Raw genomic sequence first — 14416 nt, 5'->3', positions numbered from 1 at the left:
TCATTGTGTCAGTAGTTATGTCATTGTGTCAGTAGTTACATCATTGTGTCAGTAGTTACCTTGGTAAAAGTTTTCTAAATACTGTCTTCATCTGATTCACAAACATGGAATTTTATTTTCTTTGCATTTTTAATTTATTTCAGTAATATTTTGGAGCTTTCAGTGCACAGGTTTTGTTTGAATCTTTTAAAGTATCACCAAATATTTTCATTTTTAATGGAACTGTGTCTATGTGTAAATTCCCACATCTAGAATTATTTGGGAGAAAGTGACTGAACTCTTGTAACTTCTTGACCTTTCCTTACAAATGCCTTGTTTCCTCTGTAGACAACTAGGCTGAGTGCAGGTAGCACACTGCTGCAGTCTGTCCTTAAAGGACCCAGCCTAAGGTTTAGCAAGTGGAGAGTGGCCTTCTGCTCTTGCTCCTCATCTGGAGGAAGGTGTGGGCCTTTCACACTGGTGTTTTACTTGTAGAGGTTTTGAAGATGACAATTATTACAGAGATCACCTCCTACTTTTAGACTGCTGGTAATTTCTGGCTTGCTGTTGAAGGTTTTACTGACTTTTGATTGTTTCTCTTTCACTTCTGAGATAATCAGAATCTCCAGACACTCTCAAGTCCACTGTTAGTGGGAGTAACATGACTTGACTTTTGGGGATGCTCCATGAATCTTGAAGTTTGAGGGAAAATCACACGTAATCATGATTCATTTTCCTGTTGATAAAGTGTAATGTCCTAATATTCAGTTGAAGGTCTTTCCATCTATTTTCTTCTTGAGGAATTTAAGTCTGTGGCTCTTGTATTGAAATGCCCTTGCTGATCTGAGCTTCACAGGCAATTGGAGAAGGAGATGATTTGTGTAGAATTGGTACAACCTTTTCAAATGTATGAAACAAAAAAAATCACCAATAGCAACACCTGCTGTGAATCCTCTTTTGTAGGATACTTTTGGCAATCAATTTAATTTTGATTGCACTTAGGTTATTTCTGCCAGAGCTTTGGTAACTAGGGCCTTCCAAGCAAAGTGCCACTTTCCCCCAAGCTGTCAAAACATGGACAAGCAGTTATTCCTTCTGTATCTTACTCTGTAGGGTCTGTAGAAGGCCTTTCTTTTTTTCTCTCAAGATTGTCAATTTGTCTCTTCTATCTACCTCGGACTGTATGGCTAGAATCTATCTTTTCAGAGGTTGACTTGGTTTACATGGCTTATGTCATGGTTTTCTCTTTTCCTTATTATTGGCTCTCTCCTGTTTTGTGTTTTACTTGTACAGTTTGAGGTGGAGGCTTGTATGAGTCCTTTGTTCTCTCCTGTTGTCAGCATTTAACACTGTGCCTTCTCTTGTACATTAACTTTATACTATAATTTTTGACATAAGATGCCATCATTGTGAGTCATCTTTTTCATCAGGAACAACTTGATATGGCTTTGTAATAATTTAGGTGATTTAAAAATGTATTTATTACTGATCTATGGTTTTTTTAAAAAACAATTTTATGATTAGTTTATGTGTATGCATGAATGGCATGCAAATGCTGGTCAGAGGACAATATTAGAGTTGGTCTTCTCCTTCCATTCTGGGTTCTGGGATTCTGGAGTGCTAGGGATGGAACTCAGGCCGTCAGGCATTCTGGGTGTTTTTTTTTAACCACTGAGTAGTTAGGCTGGTTTCCATCTCAAATGTGAGAATTCTGTTATTCCCTATGTTTTTTCCCTGTAAATGTCCCAGGAGTTATTGGGGTAAATAAATGTGTGTTCTGAGTGAATTTGTCTTTACTGGGCAGAGGTGTGTCTGTAGGTCTGAAGATAGGTCAGAGATAAAATTAATACATGGTTGCTGTAATATAGCTTCCCAGTGATCTCAGGTGGAAACCAGGATTAGATTTCTCTGTGAGTTTAACCCCTTTCCCTCCCTGAGGCTATCTTTTAAGTTTGCACTGGAAACTGAGAACAATCCCAAGTCTCCACCTTCCTCTACCAGGATGCATGCTGCTCTCAGGGGTATTTTCTATTCCTCTTGCCTAGGGCTAGGCCAGGAGAATCCACCTCAACATGAAATGTGATGCAGGCTGGACAGAGACGTCCTTGGAGTCAGACAGGACTGTGTGCAGAGCCCCATTCTACTTCTTCTTCATGTGGTCATGGTCATATGGCTTTCCCAGGTAGTTTTAAGGCTCTCTGAAACATAATCTTGATAAAAGCAGCAAGGCAGATGCATCTCAGGAGACCAATGCCACTCTTTCCTGGTGTGAGGGAGCACTGGGAAGACCTGCTCCCTGATAATGTGGTTAGTTTCATTAGCCTTCTAGGCTCACGGATGAGGCACCATCTTCTCCAAGATTTACTTTCATGACTAATGGACATCCCCTAAGAATGGCACTTTAGCATCTCATAACCTTTACAGTACATTTTTTTTTTTTTTTGGTATAGCTGGTGTTAGGGACAGGGAATTAGGCAGCCTGCTGACAGTGGACACAGGGGAACTAAGGGCTGTGGTGCGGGAAGATGGGGAGCACACAAGATCATAAGAATGTGAGGTCCTGGCATAGGATGTGTGTCCTAGTCCTAACTCTGTCAGAACCAGGTCTAGCAAGTATTTTTGAGGTAGTCCCACCCTGAGCTTTCAATGCCTGTACCCCGTACCATAAACTTGAACACCCGAAAGACACCTAGAAATAAGCTCTCCACACATCACAACAACAGAGCAGCTTCCAAGGCAGTCATTTATTACATCTCCTATGGTAAGTGCCTATAAGACTCAAACAAGACCACCGGCACATTATGGGAATCATTTACTTTATGAACTTTCAGATTAGAGGCAAAACAGTGAACACACCTAAGCTCTGCAAATGTGCAGTTCCTGTGTTCATTCGATGAATGTCTGTTGAGAGGCAGTTCATGGGCAGGGGGCACATGAGGCATGACCATGACATGGGGAGGAACATCAGTGACAGTCTTTGAGCTGAATGAGAAGGGTTCAAAGAGTGGCAGAGTACAAGCAAAAAGCATCTTAAGCTTGCACAGCCCTGATGTTCCCTGAGGGGAAGGCTCTTGCTCTGTGGGTTTTGGAAGAAGGGACAACCTGTGCAGAGGGCTTCCTCAGGGCATTTCCCCCACAGGAAAAGGCATTCTTTGTGCTAAGTGTCTCAAATACTTTGTGTCAACAAACTCAGCTCAAGATGAATGAAGCTCTAGGATGTAATGCCCACTTCATAGACAATTTTCCAAAGGAAATTTGATGATCCAAAGAACGACAGCAGGTCAGGTTTGTTGATGCGTTTATTGTGAGCTGGGGAGTCTGGTAAAAAACTAGAAAATGACCATGGTGTAACAAGGAACTTAAAAGGAAGAGTCAGATTGGTAGCTTACATACATGGATACAGGAACAAATTGGCACATGTTAAACATTGTTCCCAACACTGTTTACAGAAGGCAATTCTAATTTGGCTTGCTAAGGGAATGAGTTATGGCTGGGCTAACTCTTAACAGAAGACTGCAGAGCAGCATGCTATGAGTCACACACAGTGAGTGTCAAAGTGTAAGAGTTTCATATTAAAAACTGGGTAAAGGGAGAATGACTTGATTGTAGTTGTAAAACTAATACATTCCCATTTAAACTCTGTTCTACAGTCTGAGGCAAGTATAAGTGTTAACAGAACACTGTTAAATCAAATCTCAATGCACGAGAACCAACTGCATCTCTACTTTAAATCTTATCAACTTTCCAAAATTTCATACTAAAATATATTATTGTATTAATACAAACTACAGTATTATACACTACACTGTGTAATAAATAAAGAAATATAAAAATAAGACACATAAATATAAAAGTTTTCTAAAACTAAAAGTACGTGTCAGTAAGAAGGGTATTAATACTGCCAGGCTTAAAGACATACAGTACAAAAATGTTGCACAGATCTATAAACTAAAAGAAATAAAATAATACTGGTAGGTAAAAATCAGCTGCTGTTGTTCATCACCTGGGTCCGTAATAACTAACATTTGGAAAACGGCTGTGAACCAAAAACCAATAGCGTATCCATGCCTGACACGCAAGTACATGGATTAAGTAGTTTGGAGAATTTCCCTTTTATTTCTGTAGAGACTTCTGAGAGTCAATCAACATGAAATGACTACTGAGGAACAAAAGTGTGAGATGCCCCAGTGCTTCAGCTTCTCTGACAGTCAGTGGTTTTGAGTTTTGTTTGGGAATTTTGACACAACAAACGAATCAACAAATGCTAGTTAATATAGGCCACACTGCGGGAAGGCTGTCAGAGCCTTGCAATACTGAGAATGGCACTTACAGCACAGGTCTTGCTTAAGGCCAAAGGGACACAGCGCTTGCTTCCTATAGATCCTTCATGGTTGCTAACGTACGCAAACAATCACGAACACTGATTCTGCCGCCTCTGCCGTCCTTGCCACATCAACACTGGTCGTCCCTGCAGTCAGGACTCAACGACAACCTTTGAACTCCATTTAAAAATCACACGAGTAAGAAACTCCAGCTCTTCTCTGGCTGCTTCCTTAAGGCTAGCAATACATGTTAGATGGCAACATGGCATCTAACGTCAGAGGTCCTATCTCCTGACTGACTGGGTAGCAGCAGGTAGCCAGCACGGTTTGAACTGCTTTCTACTGCTCTGTGAAGGGAATTCTGTAGTGCAGAAGTTCTCACATTTTAAAAAACATAATAAAATACTGAAGCGGATTTAGCATATGTTTACCAATAAAAAATTATAAAATTTCTCCCATTGTAGAGCTTAAGAATGAGCCAACGTAAGAGTGATAATACTGCTAGCCATGCCGGACGCCCATCCAGCCTCCTGTAACCTGCTAAGAAACCTTTGTTTTCTGAGTCATTAATGTTTTCTAAGCTGCTTCATGTTATAAATTTGTTCCTAACTTTGAAAACTGCATGAAAAATTACTAGGTTTGAGGTTCAGGCACACCCGGAATTTTTTTTTTTTTTCAGTTCTGACATTACACAGTAGTGAGCAGGAACCATAGCACAGGAGCCATGGAGCCATGTTTCCATGAAAAGCGTGGGTAATATAGAGCAAATTTCATTACCAAGTAGAATTTCCTTTTAGAAGAACTCCTAAGCTTCATTTGTCTTCTCTTCCGACAGTTGCTCACTCTCGCTCTCGCTCTCCATCTCGCTCTCGCTGGCCTTCTGCTCTAAGCTGCCTGCCTGCTGTGCAGCTCCGTCCTCCACTGTACCATCAGTCTTGGCTGCTGCCTCATGCTCCGCTTCATCCGCCTCCACTTCCTCCTCTTCTTCCTCTTCTTCTTCTTCCTCCTCCTCTTCCTCCTCCCCCTGTGGGTTCTCACATTCCTTTCCTTCCTGTAATTCTTCCATCTCTTTATCTTCCTCTTCCTCCTCCTTTTCACTGTCTTCATCCTCTTCCCTTGTCAAACTTTCTCTCTCGTCCGAGTCAGCCTGTGAGGGAGATGCCCGGGCACCAACATGCTCAGTCGTCAGGACTTCCGGCAGGACTTCGGGCCCAGCGTCTTCCTGCTCCATGGCATCTCTGTCTTCAGCTCCTCTCTTGCAGTAGGAGTAGCGGTGATTCATGTGTTGAGAGTAGGAGCCGGAGTGTGAGAAGCGCTTGCCACACTTGTCACATTGATAGGGCTTTTCCCCAGAGTGCAGCCGCATATGCTCAATCAAATGATGCTTGTGTTTAAATGCCTTTCTACAGATTCCACACTCGTGAGGCCTCTTACCTGCAAGGTAAGAATGCAGCTATGAATCAGAACACTGGCAGAAATAAACAGAGTGCTTGGGAGCATGAAGGGACATTCAGATTGTGAAAGGGGAGGGTCACAGTTCCATGCTCAAGAAACTGGCAGGTTCCCAACTGTACAATAAGACCATGGTTCATTTTTTCTATGTGAAAATGCAAGGCTATACACTGCTTTGCAGATGAGGCCAGTGCTAATTATAAAAGGTGGAAATGCCAAAAATCTATACATCAGGACCACATGGAAGAATGTTTACAAGCAAGGCTCCCATGAGTCAGGGTGACAATCTCAGGAAGAAGGGCTTCCATGGCATTTTGATGTCTCACAGCTCTTTCTACTTATGGGAAAATTTGCACAAATGTAGAGCTGATGTGGAAGTTCTTTATAGCATCTAAAATAGCTTTTGCCCCACAAGGCTGCAATCTTGCCCCTCATAAGTGGGTGTGGCCTGAGCAACAGTGGATACACAGAGAACAGCTGGCATAATCAGGACTGGCTATTACCAACTACAGTGCTATGAGCCAGTCAACACTTAACAATCCAGAAATGACTTTTGAATTTTTTTTTTTTTACAGCTAGGATGTCATTTTAATCTTGATATTACTAGTATTTAACTCTTTTTAAAGAATTAGGAGATTTCCTAATTATCTCAGTGAATACAAGTAGAGGGCCATGGTCCCAAGCTTTTATTAGAGAGGTACAGCTTTTAACCTCAGCAACCACCCAAGTGTCCCACTTCTCTGCATGTCTTCTCACCAGGGGGAATGAGTTACCATTGTTGGTGAGAGGCTGAGGGTATGTGTGTTGCTACTTCAACTGTAGGTAAGTGGCTGGTAAGGGCCAGGGAAAAGATCCAGTCTTTCATCTAGCCATCTTGTTGGAGAGAAACTGGTTGGTTATGCAGCTCTTATCAGCTAGGAGCCTGTTGCTAAACTATCGGAATTCTGGAGTTGTCTGAAAGCTGTTCAGGCTTGAGGTCAGTCATGGAGTGAGTTCTCAGGCCACAGGGGTTGGTACATACTTTCTATCTGGACTTCCCAGGCCACAAAGACACACATATTAGAATAGACCAGCATGGCTCTGGAGAGAGGGAATTGGGAGGGGCAGATCAGCAAACATCTTTTATAAAAGCCCTCACTAGTGAAGTGTCTTGGGACCAGCTGGCCTTTGTCCCCACTGTAATCAGCAACAGGCAAGTGAGGGATGACTGGGCAGAAGAAAACATCATTTAGGATGCCAAAGTTTGATTTTTATCTTTTAAAAAACTCCTTTTCAATCACAAAAAATGTAAAAGTCTAGTCTCGACTCATAAGCATCAGAGAGCTAAGTGAAGCCTTGTTTGCTTTGCAAGACATTGTTTGTTGGTCTTAGATCAGCCTAAGGCCTTTGTATTTTGGGGAGAATTATAGAATCTTCGGGCTGAAGTGATCTTAAAATCAGGTTCAGTTTCTTATGCAGAAGTTCTTTCTAACAAAGCAAAGGTCTTTCCTTTTAAAACCTTTAGGTGACCAGAAGGCAAGCCTTGCACCAGGACAGCTGGTGCTCACCAGCTGCTTTCTGGAGCTGGGTCCTCTTCCTGACATTTCAGCACACCTTGTGTGCAGCAGAGGCTGAGATGCAAGGAATGAAGGTATGCAGACCAAGCGCTCGTCAGCATAGACGCCATGGCATTAAAGGCGAAACGGGAGTCTAGGCAGCAGACAGCCAAGCCACTGCTCCGCAGTAGGAATATGTGAAAAGTGGAGAGCACGGAGTAGAGCTGAGAACGTCATATGCTATGGGCATGTTTCATGTGCACTGGGCCACAAGCACCTTCAGAACCTCACGCCCAGGTCCCCCACGCACCTGTGTGCTCATATTTGTGTCTCAACAGTGAGCTGCTCTTCTGAAATATCTTGTCACACAGGTCACATGCATACATTCCATTCTCTGTCTTCCGAGTTTTCTTTTTGGGTGGCGTGGAGTCAGAGTCATTCTGGTCCTCCACAGTGGAGACTCCTTCTGAGCTAGTGTCTTGTCTTTCATCCTAAGTGGAAAAAGAAGATTAAATATCAAAGAAAAAGATCCCCAAGAGAGAAGGTCAGTGAGATGGCTCAGCAGACAAAGCTTTTGCCACAAAGAAAGATGACCAGAGTTAAATCCCTGGGATCCACATGGTGAAAGGAGAGAACTGACTTCCACAAGTTGTCCTTTGACCTCCATGTGTGAGAGCTGGCACACAAAGCACCCACTGCCAATAAGTAAATAAATGTAGGAAAGTCAGAAGATGTACAAGAGAGAAACTTCATGTTAGATGTGAAGCCCACCACCTGAGCCCAGTGAACACACACTACAGTGGCTGCGGACAGCTCCCAGGGCACCAGGACACACTACAAACAGGCCCAGAGAGACACAAGTGAGGCTGGGAACAACATAGAAAAGGGTATAGTGAAAACATTCTTCAACTGTACCAAAAAGAGAGGCCACCAGAAGAAGACATCAGATGGACAACAGCCATATTTACTTTATTCTGGTAAATTATGATTTTAGAGTGGCTTTGCAGAAAGGTTTAATCGATGAGCTTGAGAATTCACCACTCATTTCCAATTCATCATTTACTATGCTTTTCTTTTTTTTTTTTAAGATTTATTTATTTATTATATGTAAGTACACTGTAGCTGTCTTCAGACACTCCAGAAGAGGGAGTCAGATCTCTTTATGGATGGTTGTGAGCCACCATGTGGTTGCTGGGATTTGAACTCCGGACCTTCGGAAGAGCAGTTGGGTGCTCTTACCCACTGAGCCATCTCACCAGCCATTACTATGCTTTTCATAAAAATTCTGTGTTTCACTATGTAAGAACTGAGACATAGTTTAGATAACGTCTTTAAAGTGTGCCATTCATCCTGGAGGCCTTTGTACCAGCTCCCTTGGTCTGGCGAAGAGGGATTTGCTTTGGTCCATACTTTCCCTGGAATGAGGAGGAAAAGTGTGAGAGGGGCTGAGATTTTTAAATAGGAGTAGCTGTCTGTAAAAGAGAATCCTTACAATTTTCATAAAATACACAAGACATGACATAGAACCTCAAGATGGTCTCAGAGAAGTCACTTTCAGAAAAGGCGCTTTTCTCAATGGAATAGTCCTGCGGAGAGCCTCTTGAAGACTTAGGTCACCTATGACCTTTGGGTCTTTCCTAGAGTCTCCTAGAGTTCTGCCTATAAACCCTCTGTTCTTTTGAAAGCTCGATATGACAAGCAAAGCCAGTCATTTGTCAGTAGCTGTCAGTGCAGAAGTGACTCTACTTTATAGTCACTTGAAATGGTAAAAGCTCTGTTTTCTTTAAATTCAAAGGTATCAAGAAGGGCTGGAAAGATGGCAGATAGTGAGGCCAGCCAGTCTAGACAAAATGGTAGGCTCCAGGTTCAGGGAGAGATCCTGTCCCCAAAATATTAGAGTGATTAGGAAGATAGTCACTGTCAATGTCTGGCCTCTACATACACACTCATGGGTGAACACACCTGTACATACACAAGTATACATCACACACACACACACACATACACACACACCACACACACACACACACACACACACACACACACACACACACACACCAGAAATCTAGTGCCATTAGTCATGGGCATGGTTTCTTTATGAGTTACTACAATTCTGGAGATGCCAATGAGTGAGTGGCAGTCTTGAAGGGTCACAGGAGGCCACAGGGCAAACCTGAGCAGGACACGGAGCAACTGTAGCTGTGCCTGCAGTAAGATCAAACAGCCATCTCTAGCATTTGATTCAGTTAAAGGGACTGATGAAAAAGTGGTGATATCAAGCCTATGACATGGGAAGATTCTGGATAGACAGTGAGAAACAAATAGCAATACAGCAGAGTTCTACCCAGAACCAAACAAAGCCAGGCCTCATGAGGTGTGGCACTCCTCGGCCACAGGCACACCTCATGAGTACCTACAACCAAACACTATCTGAGTTCCAGCATACTGTGTTTAACCAAAGGCTAACCTAACTCCTAACAAAGGAGTTGGCACACAAAGTATCAGCAAACCCTTTCTTGGCTTTATGGTGAATGGGAACATGGTTGTTTAATAGTGATCACAAGCAAAGAAGAAACGCACCAATCTGAAAGTTTAACTAGAAAACCAGCAATCTAATTAATGAGTAGCACAGTTTGTCTTAGGCTTCTAAGCTCTCTCAGGTCTTCAGCTGAGTTCATGCACTGGTTTTCAGAGAATACACTTTCAACTGTGGTTGATGCCCAAACGCAGATGAGTAGCAAGGGAAGGAAGCTATCCTGCCACACAAGGAAAGCAAACCCATAAGTTCCATTTAAACATGGCAGCTGTAACAATCTGGTTGATTCTACAGAGACAGAGATTTCTTCACTAGAAAAACTTAGTTTAATGCTTTACTAACCTGGTTTCCATTTGGCTGGATCACCTTCACTGGTGGCTCCTGCACGGCAGGGCTCACTGTAGCTGAATATGTATATGCCACTTGGGGAATCAGAATAGTCTGCTTGTTGGCGGCCAGTGCCCTTAAACATGGAACACTGTTCTGGTCAGCAATGGCCACGATTGTGGGTAACTGGGCAGTGACTGTAGGAATAGCAATGTTTATGGGGTTGGCACTTGGTGGGACTACATTTACAACTGGTTCTGAGTCTGTAACACAGCTGTCCTTTTGTGGTTCCTTTTTTGCACAAGACAAGTTCAAGGGTTCTTCCTGGATAGAATAAACACTGTTCTGGTAAACGCTACTGACTGTCGACCTTTCCAGTAACTCTCCCTGTTGCTTTGGTAGTGAGAGATCAAGAGGTTCTACTTGGGGCTCCTCCTGGGCACCCTCTGCCACACAAGCGTAACCCTGCGGGTTCCTGGCTGAGCAAAGGTTTAGAGGGGACGGGGATGATGTGCAACTTCTGGAACCGTTAATGGCTGATCCTTCCGGTAAAACCGGAGAGCTCCTGATCTTGAGAGGACTCTGTGCACGTGTGCTGTCTGCCTGGGTCTCAGTTCCCTCTGCAGGTTGAGGCTGCTCATCGGTTTTTGTAGGTATGTTTACAGACCCTGTTCCAGGAGAAGGTGGTTCAGGAGACTGTCCTGGAATCTGTCCAGCTTGCATTTTCTCAAACCACTTTTTAACTACATCCAGTGGTAGGTTCACAGAATCGGCAATCTTTGAGAGCTCTTCTGTGCTTGGCTGCGCGTTCAGAGCATAGTAGGCTTTTAAGAGTGACAGAAGGTTCTTTAAAGGTGGCTGACTGGGAGACAAATCTCCATTTCCAGCTGAGGAAGCAGAGGACTCTGGCTTCTCTGTGGCTGGGGCAGGGGGTGGAGGCTGAGCAGGGCACTCTGGATCATAGTGCTTTAGTTCTGGAAGTGCATTGAGGTCCCCTGGGCAGTCCTCACACAGAAGGCAAGTGCTATCGTCCCTGGCCCCTTCAAAGCTTTTGTCCATTTCTGATTTGACAGTAAGGTCTTCTGGTAACTTCTCACTTTTGCAGCTATTTGTAGGGGCTGGGTTTTCTTTCTTTAAATTCTGGGGAACAACCTGAAGCTGACTGGGCTGCTCAAGACTGTAGTTGATGATGATTTTGGTTGTTCCATCCTGATCAACTAAAGGAAGACTGATGGCAGAAATGACAGAATGGCCACCCTGCTGGATGGATGAAGCACTCACTGCTTCTTGCTCTTTGGATGCAAGACTGGCTTGATTAGTCTCCAAGACTTGTCGTATTACGTTACCATCTACAGCCACTTTAAGTACATTCTGAATGTCACTCAAGTTGATACTTATGGGAGATACCAGACCAACTGTCGGCAGAACAACGGCTTGCACCACACCCTGAGGAGAACTGGCTGCCTGCAATTGGCCACCACTGCTAAAAACCCCATTTTGTAAAGGGGTTGAACAGTTGATTCCTGAAGCAACCACTATGGGTTTGAACTCATAATCCACAGGTTCAGTTTTGATTTGGTTTACAGAAAGCGGTTCTTGAAGGGGTTTATTCTCTATCTTCTGTCGTATCTGTGGGCGTGTGGGACTGCCTGGTGATGTCGAAAGAGATGGCGAGGAACACTGAGATGTCTTGAGTCCTGATCTAGGCCTACCATTCACAGGCATCAAGCTAATACACTTCTTACTGCTTATATGTGAGCTATAGGAGCCAGAATGAGAAAAACGTTTCTTGCAGTTTGGGCATTCATATGGCTTCTCTCCTAAACAACAACAAAACAGCATCACTGAATCAATACATTTTCACATGGCCTACAAGAGAAATAGCAAAACTCCTCTGTATGCCCATGACATTGTTTTATTTACAGTTATCATTTCAAGTCCAAAGCTACAAAAATGTTGACAGCATGCAGGGACCCTTCTTAGCACATGCACAGCATCCACTGTGCACTGGTACTCCAATAATGCTCAAATGTTAAAAGAACTAGTCTATTCTCGAGTAACTTTCCCTTATCCCACTTTGTCAGTCTGGGTAATGTTGAATTTCCACTCAAGCATCTATAGAAATTAATGTTAGAGGCAAGAAAAACAAATGTAATCTCCTTTTAGACTTAACAAGCAGGCGTGCCTTTGACTGATAAAAATTTCCATGTCTGTACGGCTCCCTTGTGGGGAGGAAGCCTTGTGTTAGAGGTGTCTGTGACCCCAACTTTCCTCAGTGACCAGGCACTTGAAGGGACTTAGCTGCTCATATTAGTGGGCATGGTGAAACCTTGTACTTGTATTCAGATGGCATTCAGTTCCTTCTAACATTGGTGTGAACTGGCAGAAAGAACAAACAGTGTGAAGCCAGAGACACCCCTGCTGATAAAGGCCTCCCTTGAAATGCTGTCTAGACTAACCAGGACACCAGGTGTTTGTTTTCCTTGGCCATCAGATAGACTTTGGGATAAACTTTTGAAATATTTTTAAAATTTAAAGGAAATATTGTTGTACAAGTTTAATTTTAAAATTTTGATTCTAACTCAGTTATGGTTACAGGCTATCAGCTCCAGTAAGGTAGGATTCTCTGAGTCTGACTAGCCATTATCTCTGACATCTTTCAGTGTGGGTCACACCTTTGAAGACTGGTGGCTCCTTAGGACATGTGATTGTGCTGATCTCTCCAGTGAGTATTATAGCAGGATGTGTTCCTTTCTTTCAAGAGCTAAACAAAAGCATCACCAAAGGAGACTGCTGCTGCTGCTGCTGCCTGCTGCCTCGGGTCAAGTCCCTGAGGCTGAAGAAAGGTGAGCCCTGTCTTTCTCAGCAGTGTAGCTATTTGAAGAACCAGATATTAGAATTTCAAGGGATCTAAGAAGCCTCTCCCTAGAGCTCCTTCAGTAGAGCGTATCTGCATATTTGATTATCAGTCAATGCTTAAACTGTTTAGCACAAGGCACGGTGGGTGTCTCCCACAGGACTCCTGTGGAAGACAGCTAGGTTCTTTCCCACAGACTGGAGTCAGATTCTGGCTCTATCATGCGCCACTTCCTTAATCTTTTCAATCTATGGTGCTCTAGCATGTGAGTACAGACACTTCCTCACTGGGTATTATGGAAGGTCATCAGATTTACACAAAACTTTCAGTATGCTACCTACAAACTGCAGCATTTTCTTCAAAAAGCACTTCAGCACTAGACAGGCTGAGGACAGAGCCAGAGGTGCTGCTGCTCATGCCATGCCTTCTTCCTTCTCTCCCTCCTGATACCACACCAAGCAAGCCAAACTGTTTTTACAAGCAGACCTGCAGATTCACTACACACTTCCCTGCAGACTAAGACAATCAGGATCCTTCCCAAGCTTCCTCAGGACAGGGTTTCAGGACCTTGTCGTGTTTGTTACCTCTTCATGCTTCCCATGTCATTAGGAATCTGCAGACAGGCTGTCTGGAATAGAGTCCAATGCTCAGCGCCACCAGATTCAAGTGTACAGTGGCCATGAGGTAATGGGTGTGTGTCAGTGCAGCACTGTTTAACAAGAGAACTGTTCTTCCTCAGCTCAGTTCATCACTGTTAGTGACTGGACAATGGCATTGCTTTAATGAGTCACAGGAGTATTCTCCTAGACAGCAGGAAGGCAGGCATGTATTTCACAGTGGGCAAAGCCATGGCTTGGAGTTGGATGCCGTGACAAAGCTCAGGTATGGCATGAACTAGTCAAGTGGCTTTGGAAAAGTTAATGAAGCATGATGAGCCTATGTGTCTTCATTGTGTGATACAATCTACCTTATGGGGTTGAAACCTACAGATTAATGTCAGCATACTTTACTTATCATTTCTTACTGTTCAGAATCACCCTGATAACTTCACCACTGTGAGAAAGTACATATACAGAATAGATTATTCTAAGCCAAATCTACTGTGTTGGTGAATTCCTAGTTTCTAACTTCAGGGCATGTCCTTTTACTTTGGTTATGGTACTGGTTTATCTGGAATTCTGTCATAAAGTGGCATTACTAAGACAGAGGTAAACTCCAGGTTTTCAAGGGTTGAGTTGGGGGGTGATCAGATCTTACTCGTGAATTTCCAAGCTACAGTGCTGAATATGGCAGTACTCTGTACCTCGGACAGGCACACTTTTGTCCTACCTGAGTGGAAACATGGGATCGTCCAGTGCACAGCTCAGCTACTAACACAGCCCAGCAGCCTATCAATATGCATGAATCT

General features: G+C 43.4%; 1 protein-coding gene across 9 annotated transcripts in view; it reads right to left on the bottom strand.

Annotated features, from left to right (window-relative positions):
* Positions 1 to 2427: 2427 nt before the first annotated feature.
* Positions 2428 to 14416, bottom strand: part of Zeb1 (zinc finger E-box binding homeobox 1) — a 177298-nt gene continuing 165309 nt past the window's right edge. For all 9 annotated transcript variants that reach the window (XM_029471837.1, XM_021150623.2, XM_029471835.1 and 6 more), the window contains 3 exons: positions 10167 to 11971; positions 7599 to 7779; positions 2428 to 5735 (listed from right to left, as the gene is read on the bottom strand). In XM_029471837.1, coding sequence (XP_029327697.1) covers positions 5107 to 5735; positions 7599 to 7779; positions 10167 to 11971 — 2615 coding nt within the window. In that variant the 3' untranslated portion in view covers positions 2428 to 5106. The remainder of the gene's footprint in view (positions 5736 to 7598; positions 7780 to 10166; positions 11972 to 14416) is intronic.

The sequence above is a fragment of the Mus caroli genome, chromosome 18 (assembly GCF_900094665.2).
Source record: "Mus caroli chromosome 18, CAROLI_EIJ_v1.1, whole genome shotgun sequence".
Taxonomy (NCBI): domain Eukaryota; kingdom Metazoa; phylum Chordata; class Mammalia; order Rodentia; family Muridae; genus Mus; species Mus caroli.
Note: the sequence above shows the minus strand (reverse complement) of the source record. Positions and strands in the feature narration are given on the sequence as shown.